This window comes from Schistocerca nitens, chromosome 1, assembly GCF_023898315.1.
Source record: "Schistocerca nitens isolate TAMUIC-IGC-003100 chromosome 1, iqSchNite1.1, whole genome shotgun sequence".
NCBI classification, from domain to species: domain Eukaryota; kingdom Metazoa; phylum Arthropoda; class Insecta; order Orthoptera; family Acrididae; genus Schistocerca; species Schistocerca nitens.
In genome coordinates, this window is record NC_064614.1 from 834,877,371 (window position 1) to 834,902,646 (window position 25,276).

At 41.7% G+C, this 25,276-nt stretch overlaps 1 protein-coding gene across 1 annotated transcript in view; it reads right to left on the reverse strand.

Moving 5' to 3' along the window:
- The window catches only part of LOC126208066 (transient receptor potential channel pyrexia-like), a 182,120-nt gene that overhangs the window by 113,771 nt on the left and 43,073 nt on the right, over nucleotides 1–25,276 (reverse strand). The window contains exons 2-3 of the mRNA XM_049938885.1: nucleotides 14,198–14,338; nucleotides 12,487–12,544 (exon numbers count right to left, since the gene is read on the reverse strand). Coding sequence (XP_049794842.1) covers nucleotides 12,487–12,544; nucleotides 14,198–14,283 — 144 coding nt within the window. The 5' untranslated portion in view covers nucleotides 14,284–14,338. The remainder of the gene's footprint in view (nucleotides 1–12,486; nucleotides 12,545–14,197; nucleotides 14,339–25,276) is intronic.

Sequence of the window (25,276 nt, forward strand, 5' to 3'; positions counted from 1 at the left end):
AATCTGTAGTTCATAACCAATAAATTGCGGTCACTGTCGACATCTGCCTCTGGAAATACTGTACAGTTTAAAATCTATGGTTTTGAAATCTCCATCTTATCATTATATAAGCTACCTGAAACCTCTCTGTGTCTCTGGGCCTCTACAACATATATAACCGTGTTTCATGATTCTTAAACCAAATATTAGCAATGATTAGATTGTGCTCTATCCAGAATTCTACCAGACGGCTTGCTCTTTCATTCCCTTCCCCCAGTCCATGTTCTACTATCTTTCTTCCTTTTCCTGCTGCGAATTCCACTCGTTCGTAACAATTAAATTTTTGTCTCCCTTAACTATGTGAATCATTTCTCTTAGCTCGTCATACATTCTTTCGACCGAGGGAGGTGGCGCAGTGGTTAACACACTGAACTCGCGTTCGGGAGGACGACGGTTCAAACCCGCGTCCGGCCATCATTTAGATTTTCCTTGATTTCCCTAAACAGCTTCAGGTAAATGCCGGGATGGTTCCTTTGAAAGAGCGCGGCCGACTTCCTTCCAAGTCCTTCCCTAATCCGATGGGACTGATGACCTCGCTGTTTGGTCCCCTCCCGCAAATCAACCAACCAGGTATATAAACTTGTACTACTGCTGTAGGTGAGAGTTGTGTCTGCCTTGATTGTGATAATGTGTTCACTATGTTGCTCATGATAGCTCCCCACTTTTCCTATTTTCTTATTCATTGTGAGACCTATACCTCCACTACCCTCACTTGATTTTTAATTTATAACCTTGTATTCCCCGGATCAGAAGTTCTGTTGTTCCTGTTGCCATATTTCACTAATTCCCTCTATATCTTTTCACATGTCCATTTTCCGTTTTTAAATCCTGTAAAATACTTACCCAATTAAATGATCTAGTATTCCACACTCTGGCCCATATAACGCCATTTTTTTACCTTATGACGACATCCTGCTGAGCTGTCCCAATCCAGAGATCCCCATAGGGGACTGTTTTGCCTCCAGAATATTTTAACAAAGACGACGCCATTTTAATTATGCCATACGACAGAGTTCGATGCCCTCGGGGAAAATAGCAGCTTTAGTTTCCACTTACTTTCAGCCGTTCGCATTATCATAATGGCAATAACAGTTTGGCTGAAGTTTCAGGCCAGATCCGTTAATCAACCTGACATTTGCCGCTCCAACTCCTGAAAAACCAGCTTCCTCACTTCAGGAACAAAAGGATAGCGCGACCTCTCCGTGGTGATTGCATCTATTTTACGGCTGTCTGTATCACTGAGTTATGCAAAACTACCCCACCTCGATTCTGTACATGGTGGCCAGGTTATTTATTCCCTCAGTAACAGTTTATTTCAAAAATGAGCAAATGTGTGTGAAATCTTATGGGACTTAACTGTTAATGTCATCAGTCCCTAAGCTTACACACTACTTAACCTAAATTATCTTAAGGACAAACACACACACCCATGCCCGAGGTAGGACTCGGACTTCTGCCGGGACCAGCCGCACAGTCCATGACTGCAGCGCCTCAGACCGCTCGGCTAATCCCGCGCGGCAGTTTATTTCAACTTTGCGGAACCACAGATTACTCGTGAGAGTTTCTTTCCTTCAATCTATGTTTTAAGAGTTAGGTATCATAACGGAAGTCACTGGTTCTAAATCTGGAGAATATTCGAGGTGAAACAATAATTTGAAACCTCAAGATAGTAACGGTTGATGCAAGAGCACTTTTGCGAATCAATCTTTGTCGCTTCTGTTTCCACTCCCTAATCGAATAACCTTTCATGAAGTTTCTCAATAAAAGCCAATTACTTTTTTTTACCTTGTTCTAAATAATCAGTCCACGCTGATAAACAAACAGCAACCAATTTTTTTTTTCGCTCTCAAAACTGTTTTTGGTTTCCTCGGTGCACTTTCATTATGTGACCCACAACAGAAATAGGGCGCAATATACCGGGAAAACGACCTTAAATAACGGCAATTTCGTCGCTCCGAAGAGAAAAGTCAATCGAAAAGTCGACTTTTGTTTTGTAATTGCTGTATTTCATTTTACTTAACGACAACAAGTACTTTATTAGAAGAATAATTCAAAAATTATAACTTTGTTTGGCGCACATACATGTCATTACATGATTCTTCTGAACTAGGATTTCTGTAGGATCTGCGCGAAATTGAAATACAGTGGAATTACATAAAGAATTTCACGAACAGATGCAGCCCCTGCAGTAATCAGGAATTCAGTGGTACTCTTACAGCGTGACCGGTCGTGGGCTGGCATACTGAAAACGTCGCACATATTTGTCGCTGTTTTGAGTGCTTGAATTAGTTAGTACTTGACCGTTTTTGAAAGTACTTTTGCGTTGTAAAGGCTTTGCTCATTCATTGAATTTCTAATATATTTCAAGGCCTGAAATGATTCGCATACACTGCGTAAGTGCCTCGTAGAGTATAAGAATAATTCTTGATGTTTAGCAAAGACTTTTATTTATTGAGTTACCGGTCTACGGCCTCACAGCCATCACAAAATTGTACAGAAGTGAGTTTTTATCTGACGATAGCAAAAGAAGCCGAAAATTCATTAGTGAATAAATATAAATTGTTTCGAAGATCAAAAAAGTGTTTCTTTGTTGTAATATTGTGACGCTTACAATTCGCCTTTCCACTGAGGTATTATCTAGGCAGAACATGCTAGCTTTTATGTCCTTCCGAATTTTTAAAATCATTTTCCCACAGTGGTAGATCCCGCCACTGTCCAAGCGTCGTCACCCCAGAAGAACAGTCTCAGTGTCCGATTAGATTCGAAAACAAAGTCTGTATTTGCATTACACATAAGACATGGGTTATTGTTTACACAAATTCAAAACATAAAACCGAACATACTTTCCGTTGTACTATTGAGGCCAAATCATGCGAGTGTTACTCGCACAAACATGTACCTGAAGAACTGAATTCAGTATGAAGCAATCTACATCTACATGCGTACGCACTTTGGACAGTGTCATGAACTGAATGGCATATTAGGATTAGTTCCTTTACCAATCGCGTATGGAGTACGTGGAAATGACTACTTAAATTCTTCTGAGCGTGGTATAGTCAGTCTTCATAGACATCTCACACGAATAAGTGCGACATACTGTCATTTGGAAACCTGTGCTTTGTTTTACTACAGCCTGCAGAAGAACCAACATACACTCGAAAACCAAACGTTAATGAAAGTAAGTGAGAAACAAAATCAAATAATTTTCTTTATTTTATAGACCTCTGATGACGCCCAATATGTATAGGTGGGAACGTCTTTCGATGAAAACAAAATTTTAGTTGCAAAAGACGGATAACATTTGTTCCTATCCACAGGATAAGTATATTCCACTAATTACTAACAACCACATCCGCGCCTAGGACTATAACGGAAAAATTTAAAGTGTGAAACTGTCCGCTGACACATTCATGCTGCTGAGTTTCATTTCCGCAAGGAAACCATCAGTATGTCTTGTCATCAAGAAGTATGCATAGCGCTCTGTCTCCACTACTTTCCAGCTGGCAAATACTTCTAGGAGTTAGTGGTGTCACTGTCCGAGAAAAAAATATTTGTTCCGACTAGAGTGGCAGACGCTCTTCAAACATGCACTGCACTCAAACTGGAAGGATACATTTGGCAGCTTGGGCTTGGATGACTTTAACTCTGGTAATAGAATTGTTTCAAGTTTCATCCAGGATGGACTCGGAGGAAAACGCTCACGTTGTAGAAGAATGTATACTGCCAACTGACCTCTCTCTTTGTCTAGCAGAACTGGTGCCTATCATCCACAGTGTGCACACACACACACACACACACACACACACACACACATATATATATATATATATATATATATATATATATATATTGAAAAACGGCTGAAAATACATACTCAAGTATCGGCGCTAGAATGACCCCAAAAGTCTCCAAACTTAATTGCAGTGTAATATGTCTGCGTGTTGATTGTTATTCAAGATTGGAAACTTCGTTAGAAACGTTTTGCAGCGTGTATTCTGAATCATGTATTTAACACGTGGGTGAACATTCGGTGACGTCAGCGTAGTTGTAGCCCCGTTCTCTCTCGATCCGTCGTAGACGAAGTGTTGGGGGTATGGTGTATGGCGCACTAGGTATTCAAAATAAGAGAAATATCTTTTTTAAATTTGATTATTTATATAAATCTGTTTTCTTCAGTTTTATTCGCAAACAAAGCAGTGATTCCCACATCAGATTATTTGATGCCACCCACATGCTGCAAGCTTATTAAATATATGCAAAACAATCGATATTATGGATAAAATTTCAGAGCCATTCAGTTGAACGACTTATTTTTTGTAAAGAGATCAGTTTGGTGGGCTTTTGAGTATAATGCCCGTTCAACTTAACATGACATTATATTTAAGAAAATTACATTCATATTAAAAATATGAGTATCCAACTAATAAATCTGTTATTATGTTCATATTTCAGACTAAACATGGCTTTTTCCGATGATAAATGAAAGAATGCTACTTTGTCTGCGGATGTTTGTGGAGAATCGTGTTGTATCACTGTTAGTAGCCACGAAATTCTCAGTTATTGCTACTAGTTTCGATTGTCACTAATCATCGTAAAACACAAAAGTGACAATTCAAACTGGTAGCAATAAATAAAGGTTTTTCATTGCCACCCGCAGCTTGTAATGTTGACATCGTGATCCTGACCACTGACCTAGGGCTGTACACTGCCGTGTTGTTAAGGTACCAGACTCAGTTCCCAGCTGTATTAGGACAGTGCCTTTAACTGTACAGCAACGAGGTGTCACGAACAGAATGACCTGCTTCGTACCAACCAGCATGGTTTCATAAAACTTCGATCATGCACAACCGAACTCGCGCTCTTCTCATAAAGCGTCCTAAAAGCTGTGAATCAAAGCAAAAAGGCAGATGCAGTGTATCTTCATTTCCGAAAAGCATTTGACTCAGTAAATTAGCGCTTGTCAACTATGGAATCTCAAACAAAATTCTGGACTGGACTGAGGATTTCTTGGTGGGAAGAGGATTTCTCTTTCGAATGCGTAAATATTTTGTTGACACCCAACTACACAGGGAGAAATTATCATAATAATAAAATAAGAGTAATCAGAGCTCGAACGGAAAGATTTAGGTGTTCCTTTTTCCCATGCGCCATTTGAGAATGGAATTGTAGGGAAGTAGTATGAAAATGCCTCTGCGAGGCACGTGAGTGTGAATTGCAGAGTAACCATGTACATGTTGATGTAGATGAGGCACGCAGAAAGTTAAAACTTTTATCCATTCTGGATTTGGAACACTGTCTTGTTAAAGGTTTCAGGAATTACTGGAACCAATCGCCGTTTTTTCTTTCTTCAATTTTTATTTATTCATGACCGGTTTCGAATCGCCTGGCGATTCATCATCAGATGGTGCAATTTAGTTTGCCTCTACAAAGCTCTTTGGCGACAACAACAGCCACACTCTTTGGTTTGTTTATATTTTGTCAAGTATGTGGGAGTCGCCATCGGTGGAAAAATGCCTGTTTTACTAGACATTTAACGATACTGGAAAGCATACATTATGTTTTCCAGATCAGTGCCTGTCACAAGAATAAAAACAGTGACTAACACCATCAAATTAATCTTACAATCTTAATATTCTTCCCACATACAGTGCTCACTTTTTCGCCTCTATATTTGCCACACACACACGACCCCCACAATACTCCAAACTAAATTGTACCATTTGATGATGAATCGCCAGGCGATTCGAAACCGGTCATGAATAAATAAAAATTAACGGAAGAAAAAACGGCGATTGGTTGTAGTAATTCCTGAAACCTTACGTAGAAAGTTATTTTGTATGGAGAGTCATCGACAGTTGTACAATTAAATACTGGCGTGCCTCAGGGAAGTGTGTTGAGATTGTTGCTGTTCATGATGTAAGTGGCAGACAATATTAATACTAAACTCAGACGCATGTTTGATATATTTTCGCCTCACTGGCCTAGACTTTGTGTACCGGGTGTAGCAGACTTTTCGCAGATGACGAAGTTATCTAATATGAATTACTGGCTGAAAAAGTTGCACAAATATCCAGTCTGATCTTGAAAAGAATTCAAAGTGGTGCGGAGGTTGGCAACTCACCTTAAATGTTCAGAAATGTCAAATTGTGCACTACATCAATAGAAAAAAATGTAGTATCCTATGACTACAATATCAGTGAGCCACAACTGGAATCAGTGAACTAGTACCTGGGATTAACAGTTTGTTAGGATTTGAAATAGAATGGTCGCATGGGCAGGTGGGAGGTAAACTAGGTGAAAGACTTACATTCAGTGACAGAATACTGAGAAAATGCAATGAATGTATAAAGGAGACCACTTCAAAACACCATGCGTACCATTCAAAAATATTTCTCATATGCATTGGACGCATATCAGGCAAGACTAACTTGGGGTAATGAACTGGTTCGAAGGAGGGCAACACGAATTGTCATATGTGTATTTGACGCACGAGAAGACCGTTGTGATACTTCAAACCCTGAACTGAAAGACACTTGAAGATGTGCAACAACTATTCCCGAAAAGCCTAATTATAATGATTCGAAAATCAGTATTAATTGGGGATCTAGAAATATACTACAGCTCCATACAATTGCTCCCGTAGGGATCTCGAAGACAAGATTAATCTAATTACAGCGCACACAGATGCTTTTAAAGTTTTTCTTCCCGCGCTCGTACGCGAATGGAACGAGAAGCAGCCTGAATATGTGATACAGTGGTACCTAACCACTTCCATGCATTTCACTGTCTTTTGCATAGTACGAATATAGCTATAAAGGCAGTAAGTATACACCAGTTGACAGTGTCCACGGAGTACGTGGCTGGAACCACTTGTAGTTTGAACCACTTGAAGACGATAGAAGTTCCAGAACATTATTAGTTAAACCACAGTGATTATGGAATTCCTTCGTTCTCATATTTCGGGAAAAAGATATTCTTATTACGCAATGTTAGGAAAAAGAAGATGCTACTGTGCCCAGAGATCTGACAAACAAATGCTGCAGGATACACAACACTTTAACATCTGGTGTCGCCACGATGACGTGTAATTTATACTGGTGTTGAAAACAACGGAAACGAGGTCGTCTGCGTGTGTTGTATATTGTAGCCATTTGCTTCAGAGGAGCGCCGACGTGCACGTATTCCTCTCACGCGACGAGTCGCTGGAACACGGCGGAGTTTACTGTTACCTCTCACTTCCTGCACTATAAATAGGCTGCCGGCCAATGCAACGCTGCTGCACACAGTACACAAAGTCTAGGCCAGTGAGGCGAAAATATATCAAATGTGCGTCTGCTTTTGATATCAAAGTTGCCACAAAGCGCACCGACGTTACGCGTTTGCATAGTGTGGCTGGCACAAGCAATTTTGTGGCGTGGCCCTTTCACCGCGATCTGTTAACTATCGGACACCGGCGAATCTTACGACAATAGATATAATTATATTGCTTATCTTCGTCGGAAGTGCGACACAGAACTGATAGCCAGTCATTTATAAATCTTTCTGAATCTCACAACTGAAGAATGGAAATCGAAAACAGTCTAAGTTCCAAATCTGGCATTTGTCTGGAGAATAAAATAAAATATAGCCCTGTTTTTACATAACTGAATTGCATCCAAAAAATTGAGAAGGTATCCTGACGCAACAACGCATCACCGCAAAAAAGAATGAGACTAATTATAAAATAAATAATTTATTATGAACGTTGTGTCATACCAGGAAACTGACTCATTGTAAGTGCCAAAAGAAAGTGCATCTTCAGACGGCTGTTCATGTTTATATTACATTTGTTGTTGTTTGTATTAGTTCTTGAGAAAAAAAAGTCAGAAACTAATGTGAACAACAGATGTGATATAAGCTTGAGAAACCGTCTGAAGGTGAATCCCTCCATCCGAAACCGGTAACGGCGTTATTTGTGTGAATAAAGAACGTAATGTAACATGGCTGGTTGCTGTTTTCTTCTTTGCAGGAATAAACTTGTATTTTGTACACAGCCACAGGTCAAAAAGTTTGTTTTCGACAAAATAGTAGGAAGAAACGTTTTGTCCCAAATGTCATTAATACCGAGGCACTACGTTTTATTTGTTATAATACTTATACACAAATACAGCATTAGGTTACTAACTACGAGAACTGTAGTCAAGAAAAGCCACTTGTTATACCGTTTAAATTTTGGAACTCTCGAGGGAAGTACAACAAGGCGTGGAAATCATGCGCCGTCTACTAAAGCATGTTTAGAAGACTTTCTTTGCGTTTTCAGTTTGCACTCTTCTCTTACATAGTATCTCGTAAATAGACGGCCCTAAGCGTCTAATTTCGTTCCATTTATACAGGGCAGCACTGTGACAAATGCTAAAGCACAGGACTCCATAATATCACGCTTCGTTCATTATTTTATATTTTTTGTGGCATTTCGTATTTGACGTTCGCAGAATACTTATGTGATATGAAGAGTTTGTCACAGGAGAGGAAGTCATGGCGGGCAGCATCAGTCAGAGGACTGATGATGAAAAAAAGTGCCATCTTCAAAATTCAGAACGGAACTGACCAACGGAAGCATATACATTCTCTAAATCTGAACTCATATAAAATATTGGAGCAATTATCGTCGTAAAGCACATTTTCCTATGAATCGACTTGTCTCTCAGTCGAAAGAATGAAGATAATGGTTTTACGTCCCGGCAACGACAAAGTCAGAAAAAAAAGCGCAAGATGGGATTGAGGAAGATTATAGGCAAGGTCCTTTTTAATTTGCCGTAAGTAGTTTAGAGAGGCCACGAAAAAAAATTTTTTTTTCTACGTACCTAATACCCATATCACTTTGAGTTACGTATTTGATCCAATGAAGGTCAATTTCCTTACAGATGTATCTTTATTTTAGTTTCGCGAGACGTCGTGACACCAGTATATGCGCTTCCTTGATGGAACGACAGTTACGGTGCTTTGGCATTCGATTTATGAAGCACTCCTGACAGGCACCTGAATATGAGACACTATTTTCTCGAAATCTATTGTACGCACTGGATATAAACATCAAAATAAAAGAGAAAAGCACAACTGTAAGCAAATCTGTATGGTCGGACGTGAATTTGAACCGCTGCTCTCCCGACTACTCGTCCATTGTCTTACCGTAGTACCAATTCGCTCGGAAGTGACTAATGTGAGCTGAGAATTTATTAACAACTATTTTTGTTGTGATTTCGACCTTTCTTCCATGTAGTGGTCTGCACAGTGGGAACAAATACTTTCAGAGAGCTCTGTGTCTCCATCTGATTCTTCCCTGACAGTTTAAAGTACCAGAATGCCTGCCGTAGTGTGCGGCATAATCATCACGATATTTTGGGAAAGGAAGGCGAGTAGAGGCGGCGGCAAATGAAGCAGAGACGAATAGGGAATCGTTATAGCGACCATACGGGCCGCAAATGGGGAAATCCACTGAAATGAGAGACTTTGGTAAAAGGAGGACTGTTATGAACCGGCGCCTGGAAACGAGCATCTCGAAAACGGCGAAGCTGTTCGCGTGCTGCTGTCGTGAGAATTCGTGGAAAGTGGTTGAAGGACAATGGAGCCACAGGTAAGCGACAAGGTGTTAGACGTTCATGCCAAATGGCAAAACGTGGATGTCGGAGGCTTCCCCGCAGTGGCAAGCAGCATAAATGGCGATCTCTTGGCAGATCTGACGACACAATATAATGCTGGTGCAGGCACCAGTGTTCCGGAGCACTCTGTTCAGCGCACATTGTTGGACTTGGTCCTTCGCAACAGACGACCCACACGTATTCCCATGTTAACCCAAGGATATCGTCAATTACGCTGCATTGGGTACTGGATAATCTAGATTGGACCATGGATCAATGGAAAAGTATCGCACGGATCTGTTGTAGCAATCGAAGGCACCATGATAGCTGTGGGCTACGAGAATTTTACTGCGGACCATTTGCATCGCGTCATGCTCGATATCTTCCCAAATGGTGATGGCATATTACAACAAGATAACTGTCCCTTTAAAGAGGCCAGAATCGTGCTACAGTAGTTTGAGGATAGTAAAATCTCTTTGATGTTTTGGCCACTAATTCTTCTGATCCGAACCCGATTGAACACATGTGGGATGCTATTGGCCGCCAATTCCGGGCCTACAACCTACCAATCCATAATTTGCGAGAATCAGGTGAGCTGTGCATAGGCATCTGGAGCCATGTGCCTCCGAAAACGTATCAAGGAGATGTCGAATCCATGACAAGCAGAACCATTACTGTATTACGTTCCAAAGATCGACCTACATACTCTTAGGTGATAAAAGTCATGAGATACCTCATTTTGCCCGGCCTAATGCAGCAACTCTGTGTGGCATGGACTCAACAAATCGCTAGAAGTCCTCTGGAGAAATATTGTGAGCCATGCTGCCTCTGTAGCCGTCCAGAATTGCGAAAAAGTTGCCGTCGCACTATTTTGTGCACGAAATGACCATTCGATTATGTCACATAAATGTTCAGTGGGATTCATGTCGGGGGATCTGGGTGATCAAATCATTTGCTCCAATTGTTCAGAGTGTTAATCAAACCAGTCGCGAGCATTTGTGGCCCGGTGACATCGCTGTTTCGGAACATGAAGTCCATGAATTCAAATATCCATTTTCAGCCTCTTGGCGGTTCAGTAGGATCAGAGGACCCAGTCCATTCCATGTAAACACAATCCGCACGATTATGGAGCCTCCACCAGCCTGCATAGTGCCTTGTTGACAAATTCGATCCGTGACTTTGTGGCGTCTGCGCTACACTCGAACCCTTCAGTCAGCTCTTACCAACTGAAATCTGGGACTCAACTGACCAGGCCACGGTTTTCCAGTCGTTTAGCGTCCAACCGCTATGGTCACGAGCCCAGGAGAGGCGCTGCGGGCGAGGTCGTGCTGTTAGCAAAGGCACTCGCGTCGGTCGTCTGCAGCCATAGCCCATAGCGCCAAAATTCGCCGCACTGCCCTGACGGACACGTTCGTCGTACGTCCCACATTAATTTCTGGGTTTATTTTATGTAGTATTGCTCGGCTGTCAGCACTGACAACGCCATGCAACGCCGCTGCTCTCTGTCGTTAAGTGAATACCGTCGACCATTGCGTTGTCCATGGTGAGAGGTAATAACTGAAACTTAGTCCTCCCGGCACGCTCTTGACACTACGGATCTGGGAGTATTGAATTCCCGAAATGGAATGTCCCATGCGTCTAGTTTCGACTACCATTCTGCGCTCGAAGTCTGTTAATTCTCGTTGTACGGCCTGAATCACATCGGAAACCGTTTCACATTAATCACCTTAGTACAAATGACAGCTCTGCCAGTGCACTGTACGCGATACTACCGCCATCTGTGTAAGTGCATAACGCTATCCCATGACTTATATCACCTCAGTGTACTATTAAACAGGTGGTATCTATGTTGTGGCACACTACTGTGTGTATCAACTGTTTTTAACAGAACCAGCAGTTGCACTGATTCATACAGAAAACTGGCCGTCACTGTTATTTGCCGGCCGTTGTGGCCGAGCGTTTCTAGGCGCTTCAGTCCGGAGCCGCGCTACTGCTACGGTCGCAGGTTCGAATCCTGCCTACGGCATGGATGTGTGTGATGTCCTTAGGTTAGTTAGGTTTAAGTAGTTCTAAGTCTAGGGGACTGATGACCTCAGATGTTAAGTTCTATAGTGCTCAGAGCCATTTGAGCCACTGTCATTTGAAATTGTGCAGCTAGTATTTTGATTCATAAAACACTTCGTAATTCTGACCTAGGAGGTGGCTGGCGCCCTGAGTGATGTCATAAGCCACAATAATAGAAGACACTGTCTTAGCTGAAAGTGGCGGCACTGGTAGAGTTTTGTACTGAGTTACGGCTGCTGGGAGCGACGTCTTCGGACGAGACTATGCATCTTCGACTTCGATAAGTGCTGTGGTAGCAACAATGACGACTAACATATTGAAGTGGAGCAATATGTTTTTATTTTGCGTTGAATGGTAATAAGCAAATATTACACAGTTTTGTTTGCCTTTCAAACTTCTGTGTCATACCAAACATCAAATGAATTTGTGGATCTGCAACTCTGGACAAATCAAGACACAAGATAAGCCTATCCACAGGAGTTGAGACTTTTAGAGACTAGTAGATGGGAGCTCGAGTTTTATGCTAAAACATTAAAACGAAGGTACATCTCAAATCGTCCTGTTGGCTTTCCTTGTAGCAGAGTAAAAGACATAGTGCTAACGAAGAATCTCGTGGAGGCCGTTCACACAGAAATAAGACAATAAGACGGCACAGGTAGCTTTCAGCTTTATTGGAGGTAAACACAATATGTGAAAGGACCTAACACGTGGCGCTGATAACAGAGATTTGCAAGAACACGGGTTGCAGCAGCGGCGCTATACTCACCTGGCCGGCGCCCCTTTCTGAACCCCCGCCGTGTTGAGGCATGGTTGTTTTCTGTGTCCTGCAATGAGACGGATTCCAGTTAAATACTTAAAACGCCGTATCAAATCATGACTTACTTTCAATTTGAATATTTTTTAAATTTTATTTCTATTTGTTAATGCCCTCTTCCTTATATTTATTTAGGAGACGCTCACACAGGCTGAGTGGTGGGTAAGGTATCACACTTCAGCTCATTGGTACAATCTAGGGAAATGCAGTCAGTCTACCTACAAAGGAGATGTCTTACAAGATACTCGTGCGAATATCGCTCAAGTGTATGGGACCCGTACCGGATAGGACTGACTGCAGATAAAGAACGTACACAGAGAATAGCAACACAAATGGTCACGGGTTTTTTGGCCCGTGGGAGACTGTTACGGTGATGCTGAAGAACCTGAACTGATGAACACTTGAAGAGAGATGCTAAAATTCTCCAGGGACCTACTTAGAAAGTTTCAAGTACCTACATTAAGTAATGAATCTATGAGTAGGCTATAGACCCAAACGTATATCGCTCGTGCAGGCTTCGCGAAGATCATGCTAATTACAGCGCAGACTGCGGCATTTCAGCAGTCATTCTTCCTGTGATCATCATATGAATGGAACGGGAAGAAGCCCTAATACTGGTATAATGGGATGTACCTTCTTGCCGTACGTTTGACAGTGTTTTGCAAAGTGTGGATGTACCTGTAAATATAGATGATACCCTTAGTTAGGTTTGAAATGGCTGTTTTCCTGTACATCATTGGCCGGCCGAAGTGGCCGTGCGGTTAAAGGCGCTGCAGTCTGGAACCGCAAGACCGCTACGGTCGCAGGTTCGAATCCTGCCTCGGGCATGGATGTTTGTGATGTCCTTAGGTTAGTTAGGTTTAACTAGTTCTAAGTTCTAGGGGACTAATGACCTCAGCAGTTGAGTCCCATAGTGCTCAGAGCCATTTGAACCTGTACATCATTACGCATTTTTACGTCGCTCGAGTACAGTTTTCTACATCTATATTCATGTTTCTCATGCCATTGAGGGATTACTTCTGATCTTTGTTAACGTTTGTGGTATTAGCTAGTAAACTAACAAATAAGCCAAAGTTTCATCTAAAGCTTGTACTTTAGATGTGTTGATTTAGGTAGTTTGGTATCATGATCACGAAGTGGCACTGTTCAAAGATAATCATTTGTCAGGCATTTCCAGACACTCTCGAGAACGTTGTTTCCATTCTGTTGTGGATTACTTGTCAGAAAAGGAGCTACAGTTGATGAAATCTTATTGTTTAGTCGTGATTTTACAAGCACTGTGTGTTGCATGATACTTGCTCTTGTAGAAAGGGATCTCAGTGAAGCGTTAGTTGGGAAATGTTGGTATCCTGGATACTGGAAAAGCAAAACATAGATTATACCACCAATGACTGAAAGACGTTTCAGCAATCAAAAGCAGGAAATTAAGTTAATGGTGTGAAATTAATCCTCCAACCGCGGTATTACTGCTGGCGCCATTGATTGCCGTCTGTTAGACTCAACAATGCACAGCTCCGGACAGGCAAATTAGTGGGTCAAAGCACATTGTTCCTGGCAGTATAAGATGAAATATGGTCAGGTGTGTGTCCAGAGGAGACTCGATTATCCACATCTCACATATACAGATTCGCGATTAATCAAAGTGTCAGCCGCGAGCAGATACCTCTGAAGTCCAGACCGTACGTGCACGGATGTCGCGCTGGCACGACGCGTCCGCGACGCAGCCGATCTCTGCCATGCGCGCCTCATTGCTGTTTCGAGTTAGTTGTCAGTCGCTATGCCGCTGCGCCGTGTCGCGTCTGTGCTGAAAAATGACAAAGTGTAAAAGAGTGATTCCATCGGTCAAAGATGACATAAACATTATTGTTTCATTAAAAAAAAAGAAGGAACTGGTCCTAAATTAGCCGGTAAGTGTAGGTACTTCTACTATAAGCGATAATTCTTAAGAAGAACGCCGATTTAATTTTAAACTACGCCTGCATTGATAGCGAAGACGGAATTAAACAACGGAAAGTGATGAAGATTCGAAAAATGAACTTTTGGAAGAAGCTTTATATTGTTGGTTTTTACAAAAATGGTCAACCGATACCGGTTCCTTTGCTCTTTTCATTTAGTTAAATAAAAAAAAAGTACAGATGAATAAATTGTGGCAAGTAACGGATGGTTGTACAAGTTTAAATCTCATCGGGGAATTCGCGAATTGTAAATACAAAGTGAAAATGTTAGCTGATGTACATGCAGAATTTTTTTTTAAATAGTTTAAAAATAGAATTGGGCGTAAATGACTTTGACTGGGACTTTGTTTACAACGCTGATGAAACCGGATTAAATTTGAAATCATTGCCATCAAACTGATTTGCTTCTCGGCGAGAGAGTTTAGCTCCGGGGTGTAAAACTAGTAAAGAGTGAGTAACAATATTAGTTAACGCAAATGCTACCAGGAGCTCTAAAATGCCATTGCTCCTCATCGGGAAATCCAGTTACCGCCTGTGGTTCAAAAATTTCAGGGTTTCCTTAATTTATAAAAAGCAAAAAAGCGAATGGATGAACACGGAAATATTAGTTGACTAGTATGACAGCACTTTTATCCCTGAAGTAAAAAAAAAAAAAAAAACAAAAATTCAAAACGTAATTGGTAAGGAAGCAAAAGTCCCACTTTTACTGTAAAGTGCGGCAACCCATCCTTCAGCTGAACTTTTAGAGAGGGTAAATGCAATGTTTACAGTGAAATTTTTGCCTCCTAATGTGAGATTCTTAGAAAAATCAATGGATCGAAGAGTTGCTGAAACATTAAAACGACTTAATAGAAAACAACTTCTACGTCGGCTGTTATCTGTGATGAAGATAGCATAGAAGTATTTTTGTCATTTTTCAAGCGAATTAATTTAAAGGATGAGTTTATGACAAACATACAAATTTGTCAGGAATTTGATGCCGATGATATGAATGAGTGGTTCATTTATGACAGGATGATAAAATGGTTCAAATCGCTCTGAGCACTATGGGACTTAACATCTGAGGTCATCAGTCCCCTAGAACTTAGAACTACTTAAACCTAACCAACCTAAGGACATCACACACATCCATGCCCGAGGCAAGATTCGAACCTGCGACCGTAGTGGTCGCGCGGTTCCAGACAGAACCGCCTAGAATGACTCGGTCACAGCGGTCGGCAAAAGTTTTCAGATCATGTAGGAAAATGAAATTGTTGAAAACACATTGCATTCGAAAGAACAGTGGGAAACGCGAAGAGAGGAAACAGGAGAACGCGTGGGTGGAGAAAACGACGCAAGACTATCTCCTGCATAAGCATTTCCATCTCTGTGAACAGCTTTCAAATGGTTCGAAAAACGGTGTATGACACCATCAATTCAGTGCAATTAAAACGAAGTCGTGATGTGGCAGCAACGAAGAGAGAAAATTGTTTGTGTCAGATGCCGATTATCAAATATTTTAAACAAAATTAAACTACTGTGGCTGTCCTATAGGATTTTTATTAGGTGTATCATGACTAAGGTAATCATAAGAAAATATGTATATACATACGAAAATGTGTTTTTTATGTCTTAGTAAACATTGATTTTTGTTGATTTTAATAAGTTTAACTTGTTTTTATTATTTTCAGTGAACACTTAATATTATGCATTGACGCTAGAAAGATAACCATATGACAACGTACCTAAAAGATGACCATAGGCGGGTGATTCAGGTGATCTTTCTGGAGTTAATAATACAAAAAAAGCTTCCTTCGCAAATTCAGTTATCCGGATTTTCGATTATCCAAATGATTCACCGCAACAATTAGTCTGGTTAATCTAATCTCCACTGTATTATACTTCGATAGAGGCCGAGGTGGTAGGTCGCTATGGCGGGTGGTGGAACCGCATTGGCAGACGTCTGGAGGCCAGCAATCCATCACCCTGGGCAGGGTATAGTGGAGTGGTGAATGAATGCTTGGTAGTCGTCCGACGCGTTGTCATGAAAACATCGTTGTTGCTCAACAAACGATAACAGTCATGACGCTATTCAGACAAGCAACATCCCTGCAAGTAAGCTGTAGGCACCATGTGAAAGAGCTGCTGCCGGCAGAAGCTTCATGCTACATATGGGGTGACGATGGCAGCGAGTCAGCAAGGACACTGACCACAGCAGCGGATAATACAGAGTTTGCCCACAGAGCGGACCAAAGGGTGCCTGGCTGGAATGCCGGACATTTGACACACTTGCCCCTTCGCCAGGTAGCTTGAGTAGCGATCCCTCAGGTAAGGGACGCCCTTCCCCGCACTACCTCTGTCCGCTTTCAAACCGCCGTCTCCACATCTTACTCGATACAACCAGTACGTAAGGGACCTCCTCCTTCGACATCTTGGCCAAATACAGAGCTTCTTTTCCGAAATCGAAATATTTATAACTTTTGGGGAACGAAAGCAATACCGACGATTATGTCAGTATGTAATTAGTTCTGCCAAGTATAAATATAGATTCCTCTGTCTTTATGGTAGCTTCCTTTCACGCTTACTGATTGCGTTAGAAACAGTCCATCGGCATGGGAGCAATAAGAAAGGAACGATGAAACGAGAATGCAAATGTACGCTAATCATTTCTTTTTTATCACTGCATTTGTGCCTACTTTAATTACTACAACTGCATACCCAAAAGACAATAGGGAAAGAATAAATGGGTTTGTGAATGTTTGAAAAGAAGAACGACCATACTCCATATTAATTTACTCTCTAAAAACATTAGGTAATAAATTGTAGCGAAACAATGTTCAAAACATAACTGAAAACACGTTCACTAAATAGAGATAAGAACATCTATGATTGACATATCATCTAAAGTCAACTTACAATTTTAAAATGTTAGAAATAAGGAAGTGAAGTAATACAGAATGCTACGTTTGTAACGTACGTTGTTGTTCTACATTGTTTAGCTCTGGTATTTACAGGGTCACAGAGAAAGCATCGTAGGTTCTGGAGGGAAAAGCCGTAAATGTAATTATTTGCACTACAACAGAAACAAGAAGGACAACTTAAGGAAAAATAATATAAGCTCACAATCGACTTTGAAGCAGATAGTTCCTGTGACTTAGTATGGGCAGAGGTTATATTCGACAACCGGAATAAATTAATAACTGGCTACTTTTACCGACCCCCTGTCTCAGATGAAACAGTTGCTGAACTGTTCAAAGAAACCCGAGTCTCATCACAAATAGGTACCCTACTCATACAATTATAGTTGGCAGTTACTTCAACCTACCTTCCGCATGTTGACAAAAATACATTTTCATATCCTATTGTAAATAGAAAACAACTTCCGTAATTGTTCTAAATGCTTTGTTTAAAATTATTTTTAACAATTAGTTGTCGAGGCCATTCAAATTGTAAATGGTTACGAAAACACACTTGACTTCTTAGCCACAAATAATCCTGAGCCGCGCGGGATTAGCCGTGCGGTCTGAGGCGCTGCAGCCATTGACTGTGCGGCTGGTCCCGGCGGAGGTTCGAGTCTTCCCTCATGCATGGGTGTGTGTGTTTGTCCTTAGGATAATTTAGGGACTGATGACCTTAGCAGTTAAGTCCCATAAGATTTAACACACATTTGAACATAATCCTGAGCATCACAACGGATACAGGGATTAGTCAACACGCAGTCGTAGAGAGGCTCACTTCCGTAACAAAGAAATTCACCAAAACTAAACGCGAAATATATCTATTTATAAAAGCAGCTAAAAATTCGGGTGACGTCTTGCTAAGAGATAGCCTCCAATCCTTCCAAATTGTGTAAATGAAGACCATATGTGGCTTAAGTTCAAAGAAATAGTATCAACAGCACCAGAGATATTCATACCAAATAAATTAATTAGAGACGGAATTGATCCCCCATGGTACACAAAACACGACAGAAAACTGTTGCAGGAGCACCGCAAAAGGCACGCATAATTTAGAGGAACGCAAAATCACCAAGATTGGTGAAGTTTTACTGAAGCTCGAAATTTGGTGTGGATTTCAATGCGAGATGCGTTTAATAGTTTCCACAACGAGACTCGCTCTAGAAATGTGGCGGAAAATCCAAAGAGATACTGGTCCCATGTTAAGTAAACCAGCGGAAAGGCTCAGTAAGTACCTTTACTGCGCGACAGTGACGGTAATGTTACTGATGTCAGTGCCACTAAAGTGGAGTTAGTAAATGCATTTTCCGAAATTCCTCCACCAAAGGAGACGAAGTAAATATTCCATAATTCGAAATGAGAACAGCTGCAAACATAATTCAGAAGTAGATATCCCTGGTGTTGCAAAGCAACTGAAATTACACTGTCAGTGACAGTGGAAATGATCAATTATCTTTTCAAAAAGTCTCTAATGTATAAGAAAAGTAGGTCTAATACATTTGTTTCTGATGTTCTTTAATAACAATTAATTTTGAGTAGTAAGCTCCTTGCTTTCACTGACCTGTTTAAAGATAATCAATTTAGTAAGAAATTTTAATTTTTAAAGGACTATATCTAAATGTACTTAAGTAGTTTTACATCTACTATAAATGTTTGCAGCTAAACTTAAATAAAAAATGTTTGAGGTGCCAAAATTGTCAACCTTAGTATCAGATCAGTTTTGGGATGTCAATTTTAGGTGCAATTCAAAGGTTCAGTTCCCATTTTCTTTTACGAAAGCGAATATTATCAGTTTAACAAACCATGATATTTTATGTGATAGTTGCGATTCTGAAGCTTCAGAAAATCATTTTAGAACTCAAAATTATTTAATAGTATGGCCATAATACTGGAAGGTAGAAAAAAGTTACCTTAACGTGACAACAATAGGGATACTTTTGTGAGGTTTGAAGCAATTTTTAATTTTAACACTGAAGGCTGATTCGCATCACACTTTGCACAGGCTTTGGATCGTGAAAATGATAAATGTCCATCTACCATTCTGGCGTGTGTAAAATCAGCCTAAACGCGCTGAACTAATGTACACTCTATTTACAATTACAGCTTAATATTAGCTCCGATAATGCTGCTTGAATGTTTTAATAATTTTATCTCAGTAACCTGCGAGGACTTAGTGGTCTTCATAGTTTTTAATACATTATTTTTAACGTATTTTAGTCCAGTTTCTGAATATGGGCAATGGCTTTCAAGCAAGGCCTAATGTCGCCAGTCTCTTCACAATTCTTTACGATTCTCTCTATACTGTCGTTCAGGTTCGAGTTCTTCTTCTTCCTCTTCTTACCTTCAAGATTCATTTCCACTTTCATGTACACGCAGTTTGTGAGCTCTGCTTCCTTTTTCAAGCACTCCACCAAATAGTTGATTTTAGGGTGAGGGTTTCCAATAATACTATTTATTTTGTTGTGCCACCCTTCAACAGCATTCGTCGTTGGGTGCCTTTTTCCGTCCCACATTTCTATTGCGATATCCTCATTCTCTAGCCAGTTATCCAGAAATTAGTCAAAAAATTGAGAGAACCTTCAGTTAGCAGGAGCTTCTGCATGAATCTCAATCCATCCATTGCTTATGTCCTCCGGTTTTACAACTGCCAGCGTTGCACACATGCTGACGTGAGGTCTTAAATCCTCGTTCTAGCGGTACTCCTCAGTTAGACCGAGAACTCGAGTTCTTCTCCATAAACTCTTTTTCATGTGGAAATAGAATCCATTTATTTCAGTTGTGGGAAAAACTTGACGAATGGACGATATCGCAGCTGCCTCAAAGTCCACCTTTACTTGTTTAGGACACCACTCAGAGACTGCTTGTTTTATCAGACGAACATATGTGTCTTCTTATTAGGGAGCAGTGCAAATACAGTAGGAAGAATGTTTGTTTCTTTAATCGGGCCTCCTAAGTCTACGTGTATGGCGTAGATCTGTGCAAACTGCTTGCTGCATCTCTTAAATGTTCCATCCATAAAAAAATGGGAACGTGTTTTTAAACTTTCTTTTCCTTTGCTTCCACTAAAAATCATTATTCTCACCTCTAATCTATCGTCTTCCAGAATGAAACTACTGCCATCTCCCATTTTTAATTGATCTTCATGAAGCATTTAAATCGTAACGTCCACATAAAGCAGGTTCACAAAGAACAGGTATTACATTGCGATTCTTTGGAAGGGTTTCCATGGAACTGTAGTCCACCCAGCCTAGTTAGACCTATGTTTGAGTATTGTCTTCATTCAACCTAGAACCCTTACCAGGAAGAACTGGTTTACTCGAAATAGTGAAGAGAAAAAGAATAACAGTGCGAAAGTGTCAGGAAGGTGCTGCTCCTCCAAGCTCGGTGGCATATGCTGCCAGAAGCATTGTACATCACAGTGTGATTCGCCTTAAAATGGGCCGGCCGCGCGGGATTAGCTGAGCGGGCTAAGGCGCTGCAGTCATGGACTGAGCGGCTGGTCCCGGCGGAGGTTCGAGTCCTCCCTCGGGCATGGGTGTGTGTGTTTGTCCTTAGGATAATTTAGGTTAAGTAGTGTGTAAGCTTAGGGACTGATGACCTTAGCAGTTAAGTCCCATAAGACTTCACACACATTTGAACATTTTGAAAATGGGCCGGATAAATACATGAAAAGTAGAAAATGCCAACGAGAGCAATGCGTTTCAAGGGTTCGTTTAAAATGCGCGAAAGTCCAGGTGCAGAGATACTGCGAAGGCGTTATTGTGCATTACGGTGTGGTTTTCCGTGAAAATATCGAAGATGTACATCATTAGTAGAGTCAGTCAATATATCACTCCCTTCGACTCGTACAGTTTAGATATATTAGAGCCCAAGCGGAGGCTTACCGACGGTCGTTCTCGCCACACACCATTTGCAGCTGGAGCAAGTAAGAGGGCAGCGAAAGTGCGGAGTATAGATGTGGATGTAGATGTATATGTACGGCGATCATCATCGCTGTCATAGTTAATTGACTTCGACCGATTACACTTTCCTCTTCCTTGCAGTGAGTTCATCTTTACCGTCATTAATGATTTAAGTTTACACTTGTTACTTCACTTTTATCACTTCGTTTGAAATAGCTGTTGCACTTGTTACTTCGCTTTTATCAGTTCGTTTGATGTTATCAACGATTGATTTTCAAAAACTGGCAAACACGCGAACCACAGTGCACGAAACAAGCTTTGCTTCTTGCAGTCCACAGTACTTGGTGTCTGCTGCTGAAGTACACTCTGGTAGTTCCTTCCTAGGTCTTAAGCTCACCGTATGAGAGAGTAAACACTTTGTCAGTTTGATAGTTTTTGTCCCCTGAGCATTCTGTTCGTGGCAATAGCAGAGTCGATACATATAAAGGTTGTTAATCTGGAAAAAGAGAGTCTAGATAATATTATTATTACATGTGATTGCTGATGTACTGAGTAAGACTAAACATCATCTTCCTTTTCCTGTGTCTTTATCCCGGCGCAAGATCGGTATGGTCATTAACGGGCTTGTCATGGTTAGTTTAAGGAGTGGCCCAATCCCCCTCCTGTCGTAACTCTGTGGCCGCACGGGACGGAATATGTGTACCCCACCTAACTTCGTGTAGGGTTGTTCGTTTGAAAGTGAGCGCAAGTTTTCTATATGTCTACGAATCGTGTATCAGCTCGGTTTTAACCTGATGGTTAGTGGGAAACCGCCTAAAAGGCGTCTCCAGGTTGGCCGGTATACCGACCCTCGTCGTTAATCTGCCGGGCGGAGTCGATCGAGGTCGGCACATCTCCCCGTCCAGAAAGTGGCACTTTGGTTAAGGCTATATATATGACGTATAAAAACAGATGTGAAACATTACCTTTACTGTGCCAGTTTCTAGTGACTTCTTAGCGACGATTTTGAGTGCATCACATAGCACCCAGTACTGAATGGGGAAGAAGTACATTCACGGAGCTCTGATATGACGTTACCCGCCTGTATTTATCGGGTGAAGCTTATTCATTCTTGCATGAAGACCAGCGCACGAACGAGCATAGCTTGTAACTCCCGGCAGCCAGTCGTGAGGGTGTATTCCCGGCGAGGACATCTGTTACAGCAGATAGCTGGGCGCCTAGCAGAGCTCTTCCCGTCACGTTCGGGAGCGCTGCCATTCGTCACCCTTCATTTCAGAGTTACAAATATACAGCGTCGCGTACAAGAGTGGGGAACTTTTGACTTTACTCTTGACAACGTGGCAGTGTGCGGTAATGTAGTGATCATTCTTCTCGGCCACCAATCGCTTTTAATACACACACACACACACACACACACACACACACACACACACACACACACATTTTTGCTCCTCTCTTCTCCATACATATACTCATATTATGCGACCAGAGGTTCTCCTATGTCCCCCTTAAATTGCTATGCGTGGCGTTTGTATAGCCAAGAGAAAGTGTAAGCACCTTGCTTCTTCACTATAGACGTACATTGTATAATGTGGCGGAAGGAGTCGACGAGGGCATTGTAGTGGTTTTGAACAGAGCGTTATTATAGGCGTCCACGAGATCATATATTCCGTTAGAGATACTTAAAAAGAGTTGCGTGAGCCCAATCATCGATCTGGTACGCCCAACACAAACTGAATACAACCACGAACTCTCCAACATCCTGTACTCGCAGGAACCACATAGAAGTGTCGTTGCAGTTCAGATACTGGAGTCGGTGAAAGGATGATTTATCGAGAGACGAACGAACTCCATGTTCATGGGACTTCTACTGTCGCGACGTTACCGATCGCAAAAACGAGTACACGATGTCACTTAGCGCCGCAGAACACAAGTGTTGTCATTTATCAGTAGAACATTGGAAGAAGGTTTTATGGATGAGTCACGGTTTACGAAGTGACCTCTCATCTGGTAATGCCTGAAACTGGTGTGTACCTGGCGCACGGAATTTAGGTAATTTTATGCGACCAAGGTGAAATTCGGTAGGCGATGCTGTGACCAGAGGATGTTATCTCTAGTTTCGCCTCCAGCCGTTATGTATTTTCGGTGGCAGAGTGAACATGTTTATGAAAAATATGTTAGATAATAATAGCATCTTGTCAGTATTGTAGCAACTGCTTGAAATCTGATTTTTTCTGTATCAATGCGACAAACGTCCAGTCCGGTAAGTGACGCATCGTCAGCGAGCTATACAATTGGTTTCCTTTCTTCGATTAACGGGAATGTCAGAATGTTTCCAGCCGGCCGCGGTGACCGAGCGGTTCTAGGCGCTACAGTCTGGAACCGCCCGACTGCTACGGTCGCAGGTTCGAATCCTGCCTCGGGCATGGATGTGTGTGATGTCTTTAGGTTAGTTAGGTTTAAGTAGTTCTAAGTTCTAGGGGACTGATGACCTCAGAAGTTAAGTCCCATAGTGCTCAGAGCCATTCTTCAGAATGTTTCCTCTGAAAAGATACAGCCGAGTTCCATCCCCATCTTTGCTCTACCCGATTATGTTCTCTGTCCCTTATGCATCATCCTCGACTGGATTTAAAAGATAAATCTCCGTTTACCTTCTTATTGGACCGTGGTTAATAATAATAAAATAATAACTGAAAAACACAAATTGGGACTCTGTATTGACTTGCGTGAATGCATCGAAGATCTTGTCTGTTGTGTGAAAATCATTTCACCTTAAAGCTCTATAGCAACTATTCACCATCTTTCAGCAAAAATTTTAACGAATTACGTCTTCAGTGTATCATAATTCGATGAAATATTTCCGCAAAAGTTAAACGGTGCAACAGCACAAAAAAAAAAAAAAAAAAAAAAAAAAAAAACGCTCTACACGCCATTCAGACCGTTAAGGTACGTTTACTCCACGCGAAACAGCCTCGTGCAACAGTTTAATGATGCAAGTATCATGTCCCCTAGTCCCCCCACGCCAAACGTGTTGTGCAAGGTTATTCCGTGGGGAGAGGAACCCCAGTCGGTTTTTGGGAGCTCATGAAAGAGCTTCGCTTCCCTCCATATTTTTCAGGGGGGGGGGGGCAGAATTTAAAATTGCCATAGTTTCGAGACGTGTCTTGTGACAAGAACTAAATTTTATAAGTGACACAAAAACCTTATTATGTCCCAGAGAGTTTATGTTTAGCCCCTCAGTATTTGTTATAGGCAGATTCCGCTCTGAATAAGAACTCTGTATTCCAGATTCCAGAGAAGGGAGAGGCAGCAAGTGCCCGTCTTGCCCCCGCCCTCTCTCGTGGACGCAAATGCTTCTCTCTTTTCACATAGTGTATAGGGCGTTACTTGTTGCACTGAGCGAAGTATCCTCCTGATCGAATTGAAACTCGTTATCCTCGGAGCCTCGACGCACGTTAAGTCCTCTCATGGTGCTGTACGTCGAGCTGGGACTTTGAAAACACAACGTGGTGCCGCTCCCGTCTCCAATGTTGTTGTTGGGCGAACCAGTGTCGGCGCACCTCTCTCTGCTGCCACGTCGAGGGAAACTGCAGGTATCGTCGCTGTGCTGAGTCCATAGTGTTCCAGACGGCATCGCTGTACCCGTGTCTTGTTGCGGACGAGTCCGTTGTCTGACTGTAAGAGCCAGCACGGCCGTGCAAACAATACGTGGTCCGTCCCTAGTCACGCGTTGCTACTGAGATCCTGCATGACGCTGAGTACGGGCCTCCTGAACCCATCGATTTCATGTTCGAATGAAAATCGTGGGATTCAGATCAGCAAGCAGCTGTATCGTGGAACGATATACCGAAGTCTCTATAGGACATGATCCTGCCGCTGTCGAGTTCTGACACGTGTTGTTAAACGTCTGACCTTCTTAAACGACGCATAACATACAAGCTGGCGAAGT